The sequence below is a fragment of the Cryptomeria japonica genome, chromosome 7 (assembly GCF_030272615.1).
Source record: "Cryptomeria japonica chromosome 7, Sugi_1.0, whole genome shotgun sequence".
In the NCBI taxonomy this organism is placed as follows: Eukaryota; Viridiplantae; Streptophyta; class Pinopsida; order Cupressales; family Cupressaceae; genus Cryptomeria; species Cryptomeria japonica.
In genome coordinates this window covers 108,861,947-108,878,623 of record NC_081411.1, presented here as the reverse complement: position 1 = coordinate 108,878,623, position 16,677 = coordinate 108,861,947, and the positions used below count along the sequence as shown (strand labels likewise).

The 16,677-nt window shown below is 41.2% G+C and overlaps 1 protein-coding gene and 1 long non-coding RNA gene across 2 annotated transcripts in view; one reads left to right on the top strand and one right to left on the bottom strand.

The window, feature by feature from the left end:
* The window catches only part of LOC131045892 (uncharacterized), a 152,599-nt gene extending 151,637 nt beyond the window's left edge, over window positions 1–962 (top strand). The window contains exon 14 of the mRNA XM_057979557.2: window positions 69–962. Within this exon, the coding sequence (XP_057835540.2) occupies window positions 69–186 (118 nt within the window). The 3' untranslated portion in view covers window positions 187–962. The remainder of the gene's footprint in view (window positions 1–68) is intronic.
* The window catches only part of LOC131045893 (uncharacterized), a 54,478-nt gene extending 52,202 nt beyond the window's left edge, over window positions 1–2,276 (bottom strand). The window contains exon 1 of the long non-coding RNA XR_009105884.2: window positions 1,945–2,276. This is a non-coding gene — a long non-coding RNA (uncharacterized LOC131045893). The remainder of the gene's footprint in view (window positions 1–1,944) is intronic.
* Window positions 2,277–16,677: the final 14,401 nt, after the last annotated feature.

The window sequence follows — 16,677 nt, the reverse complement described above, 5'->3', positions numbered from 1 at the left end:
TTGTAAGAGCATAATTTGAATTCTCAGTTATTTGGTCTGAAGAAGTGCCCTCGTTATTTGATTTGCAGGCATAAGAAGCATGAAGAGTATGACATTGAATGGTTACAGAAAGATGCCATAGGTCATACTTCTACCAAATTACAGGAAAGCAGGGACAAATGGAACGGATTTAAGTCTGTATTTTAGGATGACACCAACATTGTCACTGAGTGCATGCAAACAGAGCAATCTAAAAGTAAACAAAAGAGAAAGAAAAGGCCAAAGGGAAACAAGAAGGGTGAAAGGAGGAAATAAAATCTACGAGATTTGTGGGTGAATATATAGGACTGATTTGTGTATGTATTTACTGCATTTCATGGTTTAAAGTGCCATTGAATTAATGACATTCTATTGCTCAAGACTCGACATCTTTTTGCTATGCTCTACTTTAATATGTTTTAGTAAAACTTACCTCAGTAAACTTGCGCAGACCCTTTGGTAACCAAAACTAAGATGTCTGGTTCATCTATGTCAAAGTGTAGATATTTCTTTAAATTGAATTTACATTTTCAGCTTATCTCCACTCCACTGGTATTAGGAGAAAGAATAACTGGCATTATATGTTTTAAACAATCTAAAAATTAACATATTTATATTTAGAAAAATCAATGAAAATAAGTTAAGAGAAATTGTCTTAAGACTTGAACCATAATTTTAATCGTTATCCTAATTGATCAGTGACCTTAATTTGAATGTAAAGCAAAATAAACCCTAATTCTAACCTTGCCTATAAGATTTAATCGTCTAAGCTTGGGAAGCTCCCATACCCAAGAAGGAACATTCCCAGTGAGATTATTGTATGATAAATCCATGTGTCGCAAATCCAGCTGCTGAGAAAGAAATTTTGGGATTACCCCTCTTATTACTTGCACAATCTTGAATCAATTTCAAATTTTAAATGTCTGAACAGATATCTGTTACTGTCAGCCAAGCTTGAAAAGATGCCTGTTATGATCAGGCATTAGAAGCGTCCACAATTCTGAATACAAGTGAAAGAAAATCATTTTTTTATATAAATTGTAGGCGCTGAACTATATTGTATTGTTCACAGATTGATGAAAAAAATTTAAAAAGAAATTATTATATTCTTTCTGTTTTTCCAGTGATTCAATTGAATTAACAATATTTTATTTTCAAGCTAATTTAATATATTAAGTATAATCTCTTTTACCATAAACTCTTACATTAAGATGATCTATTATCATAAAAATTTAAAGGATGAAACCTACCTTCAATATATCATTTAAAATTTTTGAATAATAATAAATCATTTATTTGATACATCATCATCTTCATTAATTAAATTTAAAAGTATTAATAACTAAATATAATTCTATTTATTTATAATTCGATCTAAGCCTTGAATTTTTTTATATATTGAGCTCGGGCATGGTAATATTCACATAAAAAATTTCGTATATTGAAGGTAAGTTGTAAGAGTTATACATAATTTTTAGTCTTAAGGATTTGTTTTTTTACCACAGATAGCTTGGCCTATAAGAGGGTTTCATGCAATTGTCCTCGAATTTTATTTTCAAGTAGATAATTCGATATGAAAGGTAGGGCATATGCTACAACATAGCTGTTCTGGTTGTTTGAAAGAGCGTTATTATTGTGGGATTTTAGCAGAATGGAGATCCCAAATGATGTCAGTGATGGTAAGAAAGGCGGAAGGAGATGAAAAACCATGGGCATTGAGTGGCAGAATTTCAAGAGATGTTGAAGACGGAGATTGGACATGAAGAGCAGCACAACTTCATGGAGAGAAACTGGAGAATCATTTAACTTCCCTACAATTTGACTGTGATAACTGTCAAGCATGCTTAATATGATATCTTAGAAGTTCGAAAAAGGTATATCATTATGAAGGATTTCTCTTTGAAATAATAGAGTTTAAGAAGTTACCAACGATCCTGGGTAAAGTGGCAGGCAGAGTTGGTAACGATGAAGAGAACCAGTTTCATAAAGGGGATACCGACAATAGCTCCAAGCTGCACAATCTGATTATGTTTGTAGATCAAAATCAACCTAATCGCTTAAAGGGCGAATGAAACGCCAGGGTAAAAGAACTCAGATTAGGAATGATACCAATCCACGGCAGTCGTAGCTTTAAAGGATATAATGGCTGCATTTTGATATTTAGGGATGGATGACAGACCAAAACGCATGCGATATGATCTGTTTTTTGGTTTCTCATACTGCCAACCGTTACATTTGCATACCCTTGTACACATCGACATGCTTTGCACCATGCCGTGTTTGTTGTTTTTGATTTAGTGAATAGGATGCATGACCTCATTATATCATAGTGTACACCTCTTGATCTAAAAATAAAAATACATATAGAGATGTTTTCTTTAGTTTTCTATTTTTCAAACAAACTTTTATTAGTTCTGTAGACACCTAAAATTGTCATGTCTAATTATCTAAGCTTAATTCTTCTATTAATTAAATAAATATTTATTTATTTAATTAATTCATTTATCCTCTTCTAGTCTTATTTCTCATTTAAATAAATACATTTATTTATTTAAATTATCATTTTCTTAAATTAAATAAATATCTTATTTATTTAATTGATCCCACTTCTTCTATTAATTAAATAAATTTTTATTTATTTAATTAATTCATTATCTTTTTCTACACATGACACATGTCATTCATCTCTTAATTCCTACACTACCTACCTCTTTCATTATTTTGGTATTTCTTATACCTACCCTTTAATCCTAGCCGACCTCTCTTTTTACACCTCTCAATCTTATCCCTCTATTTCATATTGTGTCTTTTATTTAAGAAGATGCTTTCTTCATTGTCAAACCCTAATGACTGATTTTGGAGTACTTGGCTACACTACGATCCTACTTGCAACCACATTCCGTTCTTTGTTGAGCTCTTGTGCATATAAAAATCTGAGAGCAAATATATCAAACAAGATCAATGGAGATAGGAAGAAAGGAGATCAAAACCCTATTGGACATGTGATGGTATAATCTTTGTGATTTTGGGTTATTTTGCATTGTTTTAGGTTATCTTCATATGTTATGGTGGATCTTTATTCATTGTTAGGCTAGGGTTTGGTGGTTGAATTCATTTAGCCTTTCAATATTGTTATTATTGTTATCCATTTTCACCATATACATTTTGGCATGCCCGGTGGGACTCTTGTCCCTTTGCATTTAACATTTTTGTTGCAGATTTTGCATTTTTGAAGTTGCAGATCGGACAGTTTTCGACAACATTTTAGGTTTTTCCGCGTCTGCGAGTGTTCGGATCGCGTTTTTGTGTTTCAGAAGCGTCTGCGATATTGAGAATCGCGTCTGTGTTTCTGCCAATTTTTATTTTTTGCAGGTTTCTGGAATCGCGTCTGAGAATTTTAACCGCGTCTGTGCTGGATCTTATCGCGTCTGCACTCGGAAGTCGCGTCTGTGACCTCTGATCGCGTCTGTGAACAACAGAACCGCGTCTGTGTCATACAGACACGTCTGTGTCTGGTATAACTGCGTCTGTGCTTTCTGTTTTGCAATTTCAATTTTTCTGAGATTCGGGTTTTCGGATTTTGTACTTAGGGTTTCAGATCTGGTTTATTTTCGGCTAACCCTTGCAGATCTAGCTAACCAAGTTTGTGCAGCTTGCTTTGGAGGCAAAAAAAAAAAAACATTTTTGTTGAAGGCCCCTTTTCACAAAGTCTTTTGGGTTTTTTAAAATTTACCTAACTTGTGTGCTTGCAGGAAGGGGTTATCATTTGAAACAACCCAAACTACTAACAATTTTGTTGCAGGGCCTTAGCTAGGGTTTTGTAGTTTTGTTGTGTGCCTTGTTTTCATAGATTAGCAAACACTTCCATTGGTGCACTAAAATTGAATCATTGTCTTTTGTGTCTTGAGCAATAGGCTCTTTTTGTTTAATCTTTAGAGGGCCTGTCTTCCCGTGTGGTCATTAGGACTACTAGTGAGAAGAGAACGACCCAAGTGGTAGCGAGGAAAACCCACCTCATCCAAACCACTATAATCAAATGTATTCATGGTGAAAACTATGGATAACGTGTGCTGATTAGTTCATACCGACACTATGTCTCCCCATAAACCCGTTTGATCAAATTTATTTGATCATTTGTAGGGCGTAACCCCTACCGGCTGGGAGCCTTCTGTATTTACAGAGCTGAAAGTGCCGCATGTATGGCCACACGAGCGGATGCCCTTACTAGCACCTCTTTGTTTTAGATGCCCAAATCCTTCTAGTTGTTGAGGCAGGAGGTCGGACCTCTGGTAGCAGCCCACACACATACGGTTCTTAGTAGAGATACAAAGTTCGCCATGGGGAGTTTTCATGGGGACTGATGCTTGGCTGACCCGAGAAGTGAGTGCCGAGGGTGGAGCCAGTGAGGTCAAGCATCTAAGTATCCGCTCTGAATAGCGTAGCCTCGGGGGTAAAACCCTATGTGGGATCAACAACTATTGTCTTGGCCAGCCCTAAGATTTGTGCTTGTCTTATGCTAAACACTCAAACATTCAAGACAAAACAGCAAAACATTGTGTCTTTTGTGTCTTCAAGTGTATGCAAAAACTTTTTACATCAAACAACACACTTTTGGAGTCTAAACAGTTTGCAAACATTGAGTCATCAACATTGTGTCCTCTTGTCACGAAAAACAGTCGAAAAATCAGATTTGGTCACAACAAAACAACTTCACAGATAGGAAAAATTGCACTAAGGTTACAGAAACACGTCTGTGTCTGTTCAAACCGCGTCTGCGTTAGATAAGCGCGTCTGTGAAGGGCAGAATAGCGTCTGTGTTTTTATCGACGTCTGTGTCAAACAGAGAGGCGTCTGTGTCAGATAATCGCGTCTGTGAAGTATACAGAGGCGTCTGTGTCCAGAATTGCAAAAACTTTACAGTCCAGCAAACATAAACAAGAAAATCTCAAAATCGCGTCTGTGTTTAACAGAGTAGCGTATGTGTCAGTAAACCGCGTCTGTGAAGGATACAGTCGCGTCTGTGTTCAAAATTGCAAGAAAAAAATTTCAGAATCCAACAAATAAGAGAAATCAGTTTCGAAATACTTGAGCTTCATAGGTTGTCTCTTCAGGTTTCATCTAGCATTCAGCCTGTTCTAAGGTTTCACATAGTCCATCATTGCTTCACATCTCATTTTACATTCACAATTGTCTAAACTTGAGTCAAAAGGTCACTTGCTTGTCCTCATCATACTTTGCCAACACACTACATACAACTACAATTTGCTAAGTGGTCCCTCATCAAGGTTTCTTACCTTTGGGTCTCATTTGGTCTTACTTAGAGTCAAGGTCAGCTTACCTCATCAAGAGAAACTATCCTCTCTTTGGAAGTCACACCTACTCTACTACTTACATACTTGGTCTTACACTTTGGACATTGCAAGTACACCTCAAGATTCACTTACACTTCATACAACTCTTGGTCTTCCATACTCTTGTCATTCTTCATCTAGTTTCTCACATCTTGGTCAAACACCTAGTTCATGGTTGAAACCCGCCTTAAAAAATCTAGAAGAATAGCTAAAGAAGCTCAAGAGTCCGCAAACATGAGTTCTTATGAGTATGACAATGATCTATTCTACAATCCTGAGCACACTACATTACCAGACATGAATGTTTATAGATACAATCCAAATGTGGAAAGCGCAAACACTATAAACAACAATGCTACACACAATGACACAGTGGACAACTTTTCAATACTATCAGCAGACATACAAGAATCCATAATGGATCCTCAATTCAATAGATTGGTTGAAGAGATAATGAGGAGAGATCGTCAATACTTTTTAAACATGATGGCACAAAGTGGAGCTAAAATACCGCATGATTTTGACTTATCTCAACTTATGGAAAGTCGACCCTCACAACAAACTCAACCTAACATGGATCAAAGGAGACCAAATAGTAGAGGAAATAGAGGACCGAATAATATGATGCCGGAGTCACCATCAGCTTTGCTTCAAAAGCCAGCAATCCCACATACACAAGCTCAAACATATGATACTTACACTCAAGGACCATCATGGAGGCCTTATGCTCAATCACATGCTCAAGGTATGAATCAATCAAAACAAGTGGATACTCAAGGACATCCTCAAAATTTTGACACAAGGAGACCTCATGTCAAAATTGGGGGCAACACAATGGAAAATGAAAGGCCTATTGAACATGGTTTATATGCACAAAACAGATATGGGGTTCCTCAACAAGAAGTTATGCCAAGTGCTCCATACATGTCGCAACAATATAGACCTCCATATGGACATGTCTACGATCAGTATCATCCATACATGCAACAAGCTCCTCCTCAAATGGGTGTTTCAAACATGGGGTATGCTACAAGAAATCCATCTCCTCCCAAGAATAATTTGGAGCAACAAATAAGAGATCTACAAAAGAAAATGGAGGACATGAATACACCAAAACCTACATACACTATGAGAGATATATGTCCTTATCCCTTTGATAAGAGCATTCCAATGCCTCCATTTCCTCCACACTTTGTAACGCCAAAATTTGACAAATATAGAGGGAGAGGAGACCCCAAGGCACACATAAGACAATTCTTCACAGCTTGCATTGAGGTAGCGGCAGAAGAAACATACTTGATGAGGTTATTCCCACAGAGCTTAGGCGATCAAGCTATGGAATGGTTTTCTCAATTACCTCCTGGTATTAAGTCATGGGGCGACTTAGCAGAGGCATTCATTCAGCATTTCTCCTACAACATTGAAACAGATGTCTCAGTTACTACCTTGTGCAATACTAAACAAAAGGAAGGAGAATCTTTCGCAACATTTTTACAGAGATGGAGAAACTTAGCTAGCAGATGCTCTTGTGAAATCCCGCAAAAACAAATGGTGGAGATGTTCACACAAAATGTTAACAAGGCTATTGGCTATGATCTCAGAAAAGCTTGTTTGTCTACATTCAAGGATGTCATTGAAAAGGGCCTAGCAACAGAAAAGGTCTTAATTGAACAAGGAGTTATCAAACTATTCAAAGAAAACAAAGAGGACTTCAAAGGAAAGGACAAACCAAAATTTTGGAATAAGAACAAGAACACAGTTAATGATGGCGTTGTTGATGCCAATACAGTGAGACCAAAGTTCATCTTTTCAGGATCAAGTTCTACCAACAATCAGGTGAACACTCAAACAACTTCTAGACCACGAAGGAAGTACACTCCATTGGGGGAACCACTTGAATCAGTATTCAAAAAGCTTGTGGCAAACAAGGTAATTACAGTTCCAGATTTTCCTCCTTATGAACCAAAGGTAAAACCAAATTGGTGGAATGATGATGAGTATTGTGAGTTTCATAAGAGCAAGGGTCACAAGACAGGTAATTGCCATCGATTGAAAAACATTGTGCAAGATCTCATTGATAGAGGAGATATAGAGATTGAGGGACATTCATCTAATCAAGAGCATGAGATGTTTAAGGAACCATTCCCAAAACATGACAAAGGAAAAGGCAAAGTCACAGATGATCAAGCTAATTACACTAGAGCATCTTACAATTATGATTCTACTATTAATCACATCTCCATGGACAATCATATCTCTACCATTACTATCAAAAACAAAAATCCTGAGAATCCTTCTCAGAGACCCAAGATTGTCCTAAAAGGTGTGGGATCTTCGTCCGAATCTACCTCTGAATGTCATGTTACAACCCGTCGAGGTAAGATTACATTGCCAGGTACCTCCACTAAGAATACCAATCCTTTATCAATCAAGCCTGAGTACGACCTTGTAGAACAACTAGGGAAGACACCTGCACTCATCTCTATTCTGGAGCTCTTACGTATATCTCCTGCACATAAAGCTATCCTTGACAAAATCTTGAGAGATACTGCCGTCCCTACTGATCTGAACGTGGACCAGTTTCAAGCCATGGTGGGATACCTATCCGTTCCACACTCCCTCACATTTACAGAAGCCGATGACGCCTCCATAAGTCAGCCACATAATGCACCTCTACATGTTGAAGCCTTCATACATAAACATAGAATAAAGCGAGTCCTGATAGATGGAGGAGCAGGTCTTAATATTTGTACCTTGAGTACCATAAGACAATTGGGATATTCTGACAAGGCTGTGAATGCTACAAACCAAATCACCATTAAGGCTTATGATGATGAAGAGCGCTCGTCCAAGGGCACGGTCACCTTACCACTAAGAATAGGGCAAGTCACAAAGGATGTGGTTTGTCAAGTCCTAGATCTAGATCTCACGTATAACATATTGCTAGGACGTCCGTGGATTCATGAAATGAGGGCAGTCCCATCAACATACCATCAATGCATAAAATTCCCTCACAATGGAGTTGAAGTGACCGTCAATGGTGATCCAAATCCATTCATATATTGCAATAACTTGACGTCACATACTGAAACTATCATTCCCAGCAATCGTGAGGCTACTCCTTCTTCAGCATATATTGATCCTGAGTCATTAAAACCCTCGACATCCAAACAAGGTGAACTTAGAGCCAAGTTTCAAGAAAAAGGCATGGGAGAATACACTCTGAATCAGACAATGTTTTTACGACAAGTCATGACCTCTCCCAAGGAATATGGGAGGCCACATCCTAACAAGCAAATCTCCATCATGATGCTCAAATGGGATCCTACCATCTTTCAAAGGTGGGGCGAACTAGAAGAAGAAAATTTATATAAAATGCTCTATAAGGACGTTGAAGAGGACACACATGATCAGATTATTATACCCTGTGAGAACTATGGCAAAGGCTTCAAAATTTTGCAAAGATTCGGGTATGATGGAAAAAGCCCTCTCGGACTACGCAAAGAAGGTGTCATGGAGCCCTTACAACCTGAGCTAACTACAAGAAGGGAACGCTCCAAGGGGCTTGGTTTTCTGAATCCCAGACCACATAATAAAAGAACAAAAGAGGTATGGCGAATCAAAGTTGCTGAAGTTCAACAAGAGGATTATCCTTCCACAGATTCTAATGAGTGGGAGTGGGGTTCAGACAAATCCTCCCATGACTATGAGCTCACTGAAACATTCAGAGAGCCAGATGAACCTACAGAGGAGGAGGAATTTTACAAAAAGTTCAGAGTTGGTCAAGAACCAACCCATAAGGATAACGCACAAGCTTCGTTTCAAGGTCTTAGGTCAAAATCACATAGGATGAGGACACCTGTCCCAGAAGGCTCTACTAGTGATGACAATTTGGATTCGCTCACGATCGAAACTGATGAGGAGAGTGCCATCGATGACCTCGACGATTACCTTGACATACCTGAATATAACCACATCTTCACTATTAGTCCAGCAAACTCTGAAAACACTAATGACCTTCCCCTTGTTCATCCTCAACTCATTGACTGGGATCATGAAGGACCAGCACAATTTGATACATTTCAAAATGACGAAGCTATTGTCGACTATCTTGGCATTCGAGATGATCTTCCCCCTGGAGACCACAAAGCAGGATACGCCATAGAGCTCAACAACGTGGCATACTTTGGTGAGGGTGTCGGGCCCTCTAGTCGCAAAAATGTGAAAATAAAAACAAAACAAGGGTCTTATGGCGAAAACCACACTGTGGCGCTATCTGACTCCAAAAAAGTAAAAAGAAAGGACATATCTGAGGGTGAAAACCTCTTTGAGGCGCCCGAAGATGGAAGGCTCGACATTCTCCCAGCATCATATGAGGAAAAATCATCCATGTTGGTAGAGGAGACTATAAAGACAAATATTGGTACAGAAGAGGTTCCACACAACATATTCTTGGCGCAATCATTGACAGAGGCTGAAAGGGCAAAATTCATAAGCTTCTTCAAGGAACGACAAGTCAACTTTGCATGGTCATACGCTGATATGCCTGTACTGGATCCGGATTTGGTAATGCATCATTTGACAGTCAAACCGGGGGCAAAACCAGTAAAGCAGAAATTAAGGAAAATGCATCCACAAGTGGCATTGCTAGTCAAGGCAGAGCTAGAGAAATTATTGGATGTCGGATTCATACGCCCAATTGATTATCCTGAATGGATCTCCAATTTAGTACCCGTCAGTAAACCGGATCGCAGCATCCGAATATGTACAGACTTCAAAGATATCAACAAGGCTTGTCCAAAGGACGATTTCCCATTACCAAACATTGACTTGATCGTTGATCTCACAGCAGGCCATGAAATGTTATCTTTAATGGACGGATTTTCTGGATATAATCAAATCAGGATTGCACCTGAAGATCAACATAAAACATCATTCACTTGTCCATGGGGAACCTTCTGTTGGAATGTCATGCCCTTTGGGCTGAAAAATACAGGCGCCACTTATCAACGAGCGATGACCACTATCTTTCATGATCTCATGCATGTAACGGTGGAAGATTATGTTGACGACCTTTTGGTTAAATCAATAGACAGAAATACACACTTGGACATACTTTCAGTTGCTTTTGATAGGCTGGAAAAATACAAGGTAAGATTAAATCCAAAGAAATGTGTCTTTGGAGTAACCTCCGGGAAGCTCCTAGGATTCATTGTGTCTAAAAGAGGAATAGAAGCTGATCCAACGAAGGTCAAGGCTATCTTGGACATGCCGCCACCCAAGAATATCAGTCAACTTCGATCTTTACAAGGGAGACTCCAGTCTATACGAAGATTCATAGCACAACTTGCAGATAAGTGTAATCCTTTCCAGCACCTGCTACACAAAAACATCAAGTTCAAATGGGATGAGAACTGTCAACAAGCTTTTCAGACGCTCAAAGATTATCTGTTGAACCCGCCAGTTTTGATGCCACCAATTTCAGATCAACCATTGCTACTTTACATATCAGCTACTCCGATAGCACTGGGGGCACTCCTAGCACAGCAAATACCTGACGGCAAGGAAAAAGCAGTCTACTATATCAGTCGCACATTGGTGGGATATGAGCTAAACTACACACCAATCGAGCGTGCGTGTCTTGCTGTGGTCTTTGCTTTACAAAAATTACGACATTATATGCTCACTCACAAAACTAAGTTGATTGCCAGAATTGATCCACTAAAATATCTTCTCAACAAAGCTACACTTACTGGGCGGCTGGCCAAGTGGGTAATGATTTTGAGTGAATTCGACATTGAATACGTGGACAGAAAAGCAATCAAAGGACAAGCCATTGCAGATCAACTGGCGGATGCTCCCATGATAGATGATGCTCCTCTACAGTCAGAATTTCTAGATGAGTCCATTCTAACAATATCACCGGCAAAGCCCTGGCAATTATATTTTGACGGCTCATATACACAACACGGGGCAGGAGCGGGTATACTCTTTATAACTCCTCAAGGCGATTCTATACCAAAATCATACCGCTTGTCATTTCCTTGCACCAACAATATAGCGGAATACGAGGCATTAACAACTGGGTTAAGAATTGCAGTTCAATGGAAGATCCAAGAACTTCGTGTTTTTGGAGATTCTCAACTTGTCATCCGTCAAGCAACTGATGATTATCAAACAAAAGATGAAAAGCTAATGCCTTACAAACAACTGGTAGATGATCTGAAACAACACTTTGCAAAGATAGAGTTTGAGCAGATACCAAGAGAACAGAATCGCGCTGCTGATGCCATGGCTACAATTGCTTCGCTCATTGATCTACCGCAAAATAAGACCTGCTATGAGTTCCTGGTAGACAACCTGCTGATTCCCTCATATGAAATCACTCCTACGGAAATGATATGTGTTGTTGGTCCTGAATCCCGGTTATATGGTTCCATATTCACATACCTTCGCGACAATATCTTACCTCCCGATCTATCGAACAATCAACGCCGCACTTTCATTCGCCAATCCTCTCGATACGTCATTTTAGCAGATATCCTATACCGACGAGGTCTAGATGGCACCCTTCTTAGATGTTTAGAGAGTGACGAAGCTCAGATTGCGTTACGAGAAGTGCATGAAGGGATATGTGGTTCGCATACTAGTGGTCCTACCTTGGCCAAGAAACTCATTAGGACTGGATACTACTGGCCTACAATGGAAAAAGATGCATATCAGTTTGTCAAGAAGTGTAAGCAGTGTCAAATTCATGGAGACCTCATACATACACCAGCACAGGAACTACAACCACTTGCATCTCCTTGGCCCTTTTGTCAGTGGGGACTCGATCTCATAGGCAAGATTCACCCTCCTTCTTCCAATGGACATAAATTCATTATCACAGCCACAGAGTATTTCACAAAGTGGATTGAAGCCGTGCCTCTCACACAAGTTACTGGGAAATAAATCGCTACCTTCATTTTGAACTACATCATTTGCCGATATGGGATTCCTACTTCCATTATTACTGATAACGGGCGTCCCTTCAAAAATCAGGATGTTCGTGAACTCTGTGACCGCTTCCATATCTCTCACCGTTTCTCCACACCATATTACCCTCAAGGTAATGGCCAAGCTGAGGCGTCTAATAAAACAATTCTCAAAATCCTTAAAAAGACAGTCGACGACGTTGGCCGTAACTGGCATATCCAACTCAATCCTGCACTTTGGGCCTATCGTACAAGCGTCCGCACACCTACAGGAGCTACACCCTACTCACTTGTCTACGGCTCTGAAGCCATCTTGCCTATTGAGGTCGAGTTACCTTATTTACGGGTCTCCTTGAGAAACATAATCAATGATGAAGACTACAGGGTCTCTCGCTTACAAGAACTAGAACTGCTAGAGGAACGAAGGCACACTGCTTTTAATCATCTCAAGGCTTACCAACAACGAATGAGTCGCAGTTACAATCACAAAGTTAAGCCTCGCACATTTGAGGTAGGTGACTTAGTCCTCAGAGAGAACCCCAAGAATCAGCAAGACAGAGATAAGAAGGGCAAGTTCAAACCAAACTGGCTTGGTCCTTACATCATCACAACAGTATATGGATCTGGGGCATATCAGCTCTCAACTACAGAAGGTGAACCCTTGGAGGATCCTATCAACAGCATGCACCTTCGCAGATTCTACACATAAGCTCTTCGGAACATCCTAATTCAAAAATACAAAAAAATCAAAAAATTCAAAAATACAAAAAAATTATAAAACAAAAAAATCGTTACTTGGTGAAAACCTGGCAAACAGGCGCCTTGTGACACAAAAAAAATTGAAAAATCGAAAAAAGTAAAGAGAAATAATTTCGTCCAACGGTGAAAACCACTTCGGTGGCGCCCTGGGCAAGTACCATGGTGAAAGCTGGGTTACCAGCGCCATGCGTAGAGACATTGCTCCTCCCTCCTTCAGGATTCTCTTTCATCCTTTCATTTCGCACACACTCACAACCAATTCACTCATAATAAACTTACCCATTCCCATCATGGCTTGTTATTGATCTACCTAAGATTGGTTAGCCATTTATAATAACCCTCCCTTTTCACTCCCTTTCCATCCATAATAAATCAGATCCTATCTGTGACTACGGCCAATTCTACGTCTAGTGATGGGTGTGGAACTGAGAACATCACATGTTTCGAGGAGTACAGTTTCTTCCAGCTTTCTTCAAGTCTATCCGCGCACAATCCGCAATAAAGCAACATTTGCATCGCCAAGTCCACAATAAAGTTCCATCTTCTCCACAATAAAGTATTAGTTTCATGGATTCAGTCAGTTTCAGACGAGACACAGCGGCAACAATGGGCTTCAACAAAATCAAATCTTTCAACAGACTCAGACAACATATGGTTCAGTGCTATCTATCCTTTTTGTGAAAGTAAACATTGTGACCACAATCAAATAAGACTTATACAAGTGACAAGAGACACTAAACTTGAGGACTACAGTGGATGTTGGTGTCGAGTCTTGGTTTTCTTTTGATTTTATCTTTCGGTGACATGTCTTTTAGCTTTTCCAGGATGTCTCTGACTAGAGATTCTATCTCCAGGATGTCTTTGACTAGAAAGGCAAGGATAGGGTATCGTCACCTATCTGCATTTGCTGTCTGTGGATTGTCTCTTAGTAATGCTATGACTTGTCCAAGGATATGAGGACACTGTGAGTCTAGTGTGAACTGGGGCATTCCTTGTTTGTGATTGTCTTATCTCCATGCAAACGGGTACAATGACTTTCTGGGTCGAACATATGCCTCGATTGTCATAACCTACTTGCCATAATAAGCTCAATGATGATAACGCACAAGAAGCTCTTTCACGTTCATATCTTCTGTCTTCCATCCCCCTTTCTTGATTGACTTCCATCATCCTTCTCGAGTCCGCGTAGTCTGCTATCACATGACTGAGTATAATGACACACCAAAAACATTTGCATTTCATGTAGTTGCACCTACATTACCACATATAAGCATTTCATACATACATATAGATATCACAATTGCATCACATCCTGCACACAACACCTATTAGCACAATTTACATTTGCATTATCATATTCATTTGCATTACATACATTCACATTTGCATCATGCATCGCATATACAACATAAAAGAACAAAAATATATTGCATTGCATCATATAAGCATCCATATCATAAAACATGCATCACATAAGAACATCTCATCACATAAGGTACACATGCATATAGCTGCCGCAAAAAATGGATCATCTCTCATATATAATCAAAAGTGTCATGATACAATGATGTCAAAAGAATCATATGGCTACAAAATCACTCGCAGGTGTCTACAATACAAAAATGGTACATATACTGATACAAAGGGGAGCCCTCTATGGCTATGATGAACTCCCTCCCTCGGAGCCGCCTGGCCTCGACGGAGTCTGAGCTCTAGATGGTCCCGCTCTAGGATCCCCCTGCCTGTCTGGTGGTGGTGGAGGACCCATGACCCCACCGCTGGATGCCTGCCTCCTACGACTCCCTCCCGTAGCCGTCACTGTGCGCGACGATCTATGGAAGCTCCCCGCCCGCTGATCCGCTGGCACGACACCATAGTACAGATCCCTCCAGTAGGCGATCTCCTCTCCGGTTCGCAGCACATATGCATAGCCTGCCCCTGCATCCTCTGTTGCCCGCCTCCCTGCCCTCAGAGCTGTCTCGGCCTCAGTATATCTCTGGATGGCCTGGTCTCTCTCCCGCTCTGTGTCCCTGAGCCTGATCCTGAGGCGATCCCTCTCCCGCTCCAAATCTGCAATCTCGTCTGCCTGGCCCTGGCAGATCTCTCTCAGCCCTAGCAGCTCATCCTCCTCAAGATCTCCACCCTCAGCCTCTGCCTGTGGCTCCTCCTCTGCAGGTGCCTGCACCTGTGCCTCCCCCTCTACCTGTCTAGGCGCCTGAATAGGTACCTGTCTCTGCACCTGTCCCTGTCCCTGCACCTGTCTCGGTCCCTGTGCTCTAGGACCCTGTGCTGCTGGTACATGTAAGGGCAATCCACCTCGACCCCTCACCACCTGGGCTGGTCTCTCCTGTCCTCCCTCCCTCCGAGGTGCTACTCGCCTCTCCCCCACCACTCCTCTCCGCCTCCGTCGGCCCCTGCCTCCATCTCCTCCACCATCATCATCATCATCCCCTCCCACCTCTCCCTCCAGCAGCTCTCCCGGATCTGTCAATCTCGGAAAGGGATGCTCTGCCCAATACGCAGAGTACTCTGCGTCCATCCCTGCATCCTCTACCTCCAGCCACATGTCCCATGGTAATGGCATCATCTCTGCCAGCTGTGTCACGGCCTGATCATATGATAACAGCGGCCCGAACTGTACCTGATCTCTGACTGTATGGGCATACATGCCCGAGCCTCGTGGCATCCGCTGAATCTGGCCAAACTCCCTGCATACCCTGTCAACAAGCTGCCTCTCCAGAATATAGGGCGTCCGCCCAATAAGATACCTGCTCCTGAATGCATAGGGTAGCTCCAATGCGTCGTCATCCCACTCCTCGCACCCCAGGTACGGCCTCCAGATAACCATGTCAATGTCATCTATGACGCACCTCCAATGCTCCAATCGACCAATCCGAGGTTGTGATGTAATCATATCGTATAAATGCACGAAACTCCGTCCATGCCCTCTGCCCCTGAAGTGAATAGGCCGTGTGATGGGAAGGTGCTCATATGCCCACACCTGAAGGAGAGTCACTCCGCAACCCAAGCCCACTGATCCGTGATACACAAACTGATGCAGCTCATAGTATAAATGTGCCAAGACACATGGCCCCCATGCATATCTGGTGTGCTCTATCATCAGCGTCTCCAATGCCCCTCCCCAGCCAACTGCCAATCCCCGTGTGGCTCTGTCCGGACACAAGTAACCACTGATGGCTCCTCCGATAACAGCTAGTAAAGCTAAATCTGTGGCGGTCATGGTATCCCAGGCTACGTGACCTGCTCGCATCTCCAACCCGGGATCCTGGAATACCCATCTCAGTGCCTCCCTGTCACCATCTCGATCGTATGGAATCAACTCTCCATCGATCGGAATATGCAAAATCCTGTAAACATCCTCAAGCGTCACTGTCATCTCACCCATCGGCAGATGAAACGTACACGTCTCAGAGTGCCATCTCTCAGCCAACGCAGTCAGCAAACCCATGTTTGCCCGAAACTCAGGCACATATAGCACATGTGTGAGACCCATCTCCTCAATAGAAATCATGTCCTGAATCGACAACTCTGGTCGCAACCTCTGAGTCGATGGG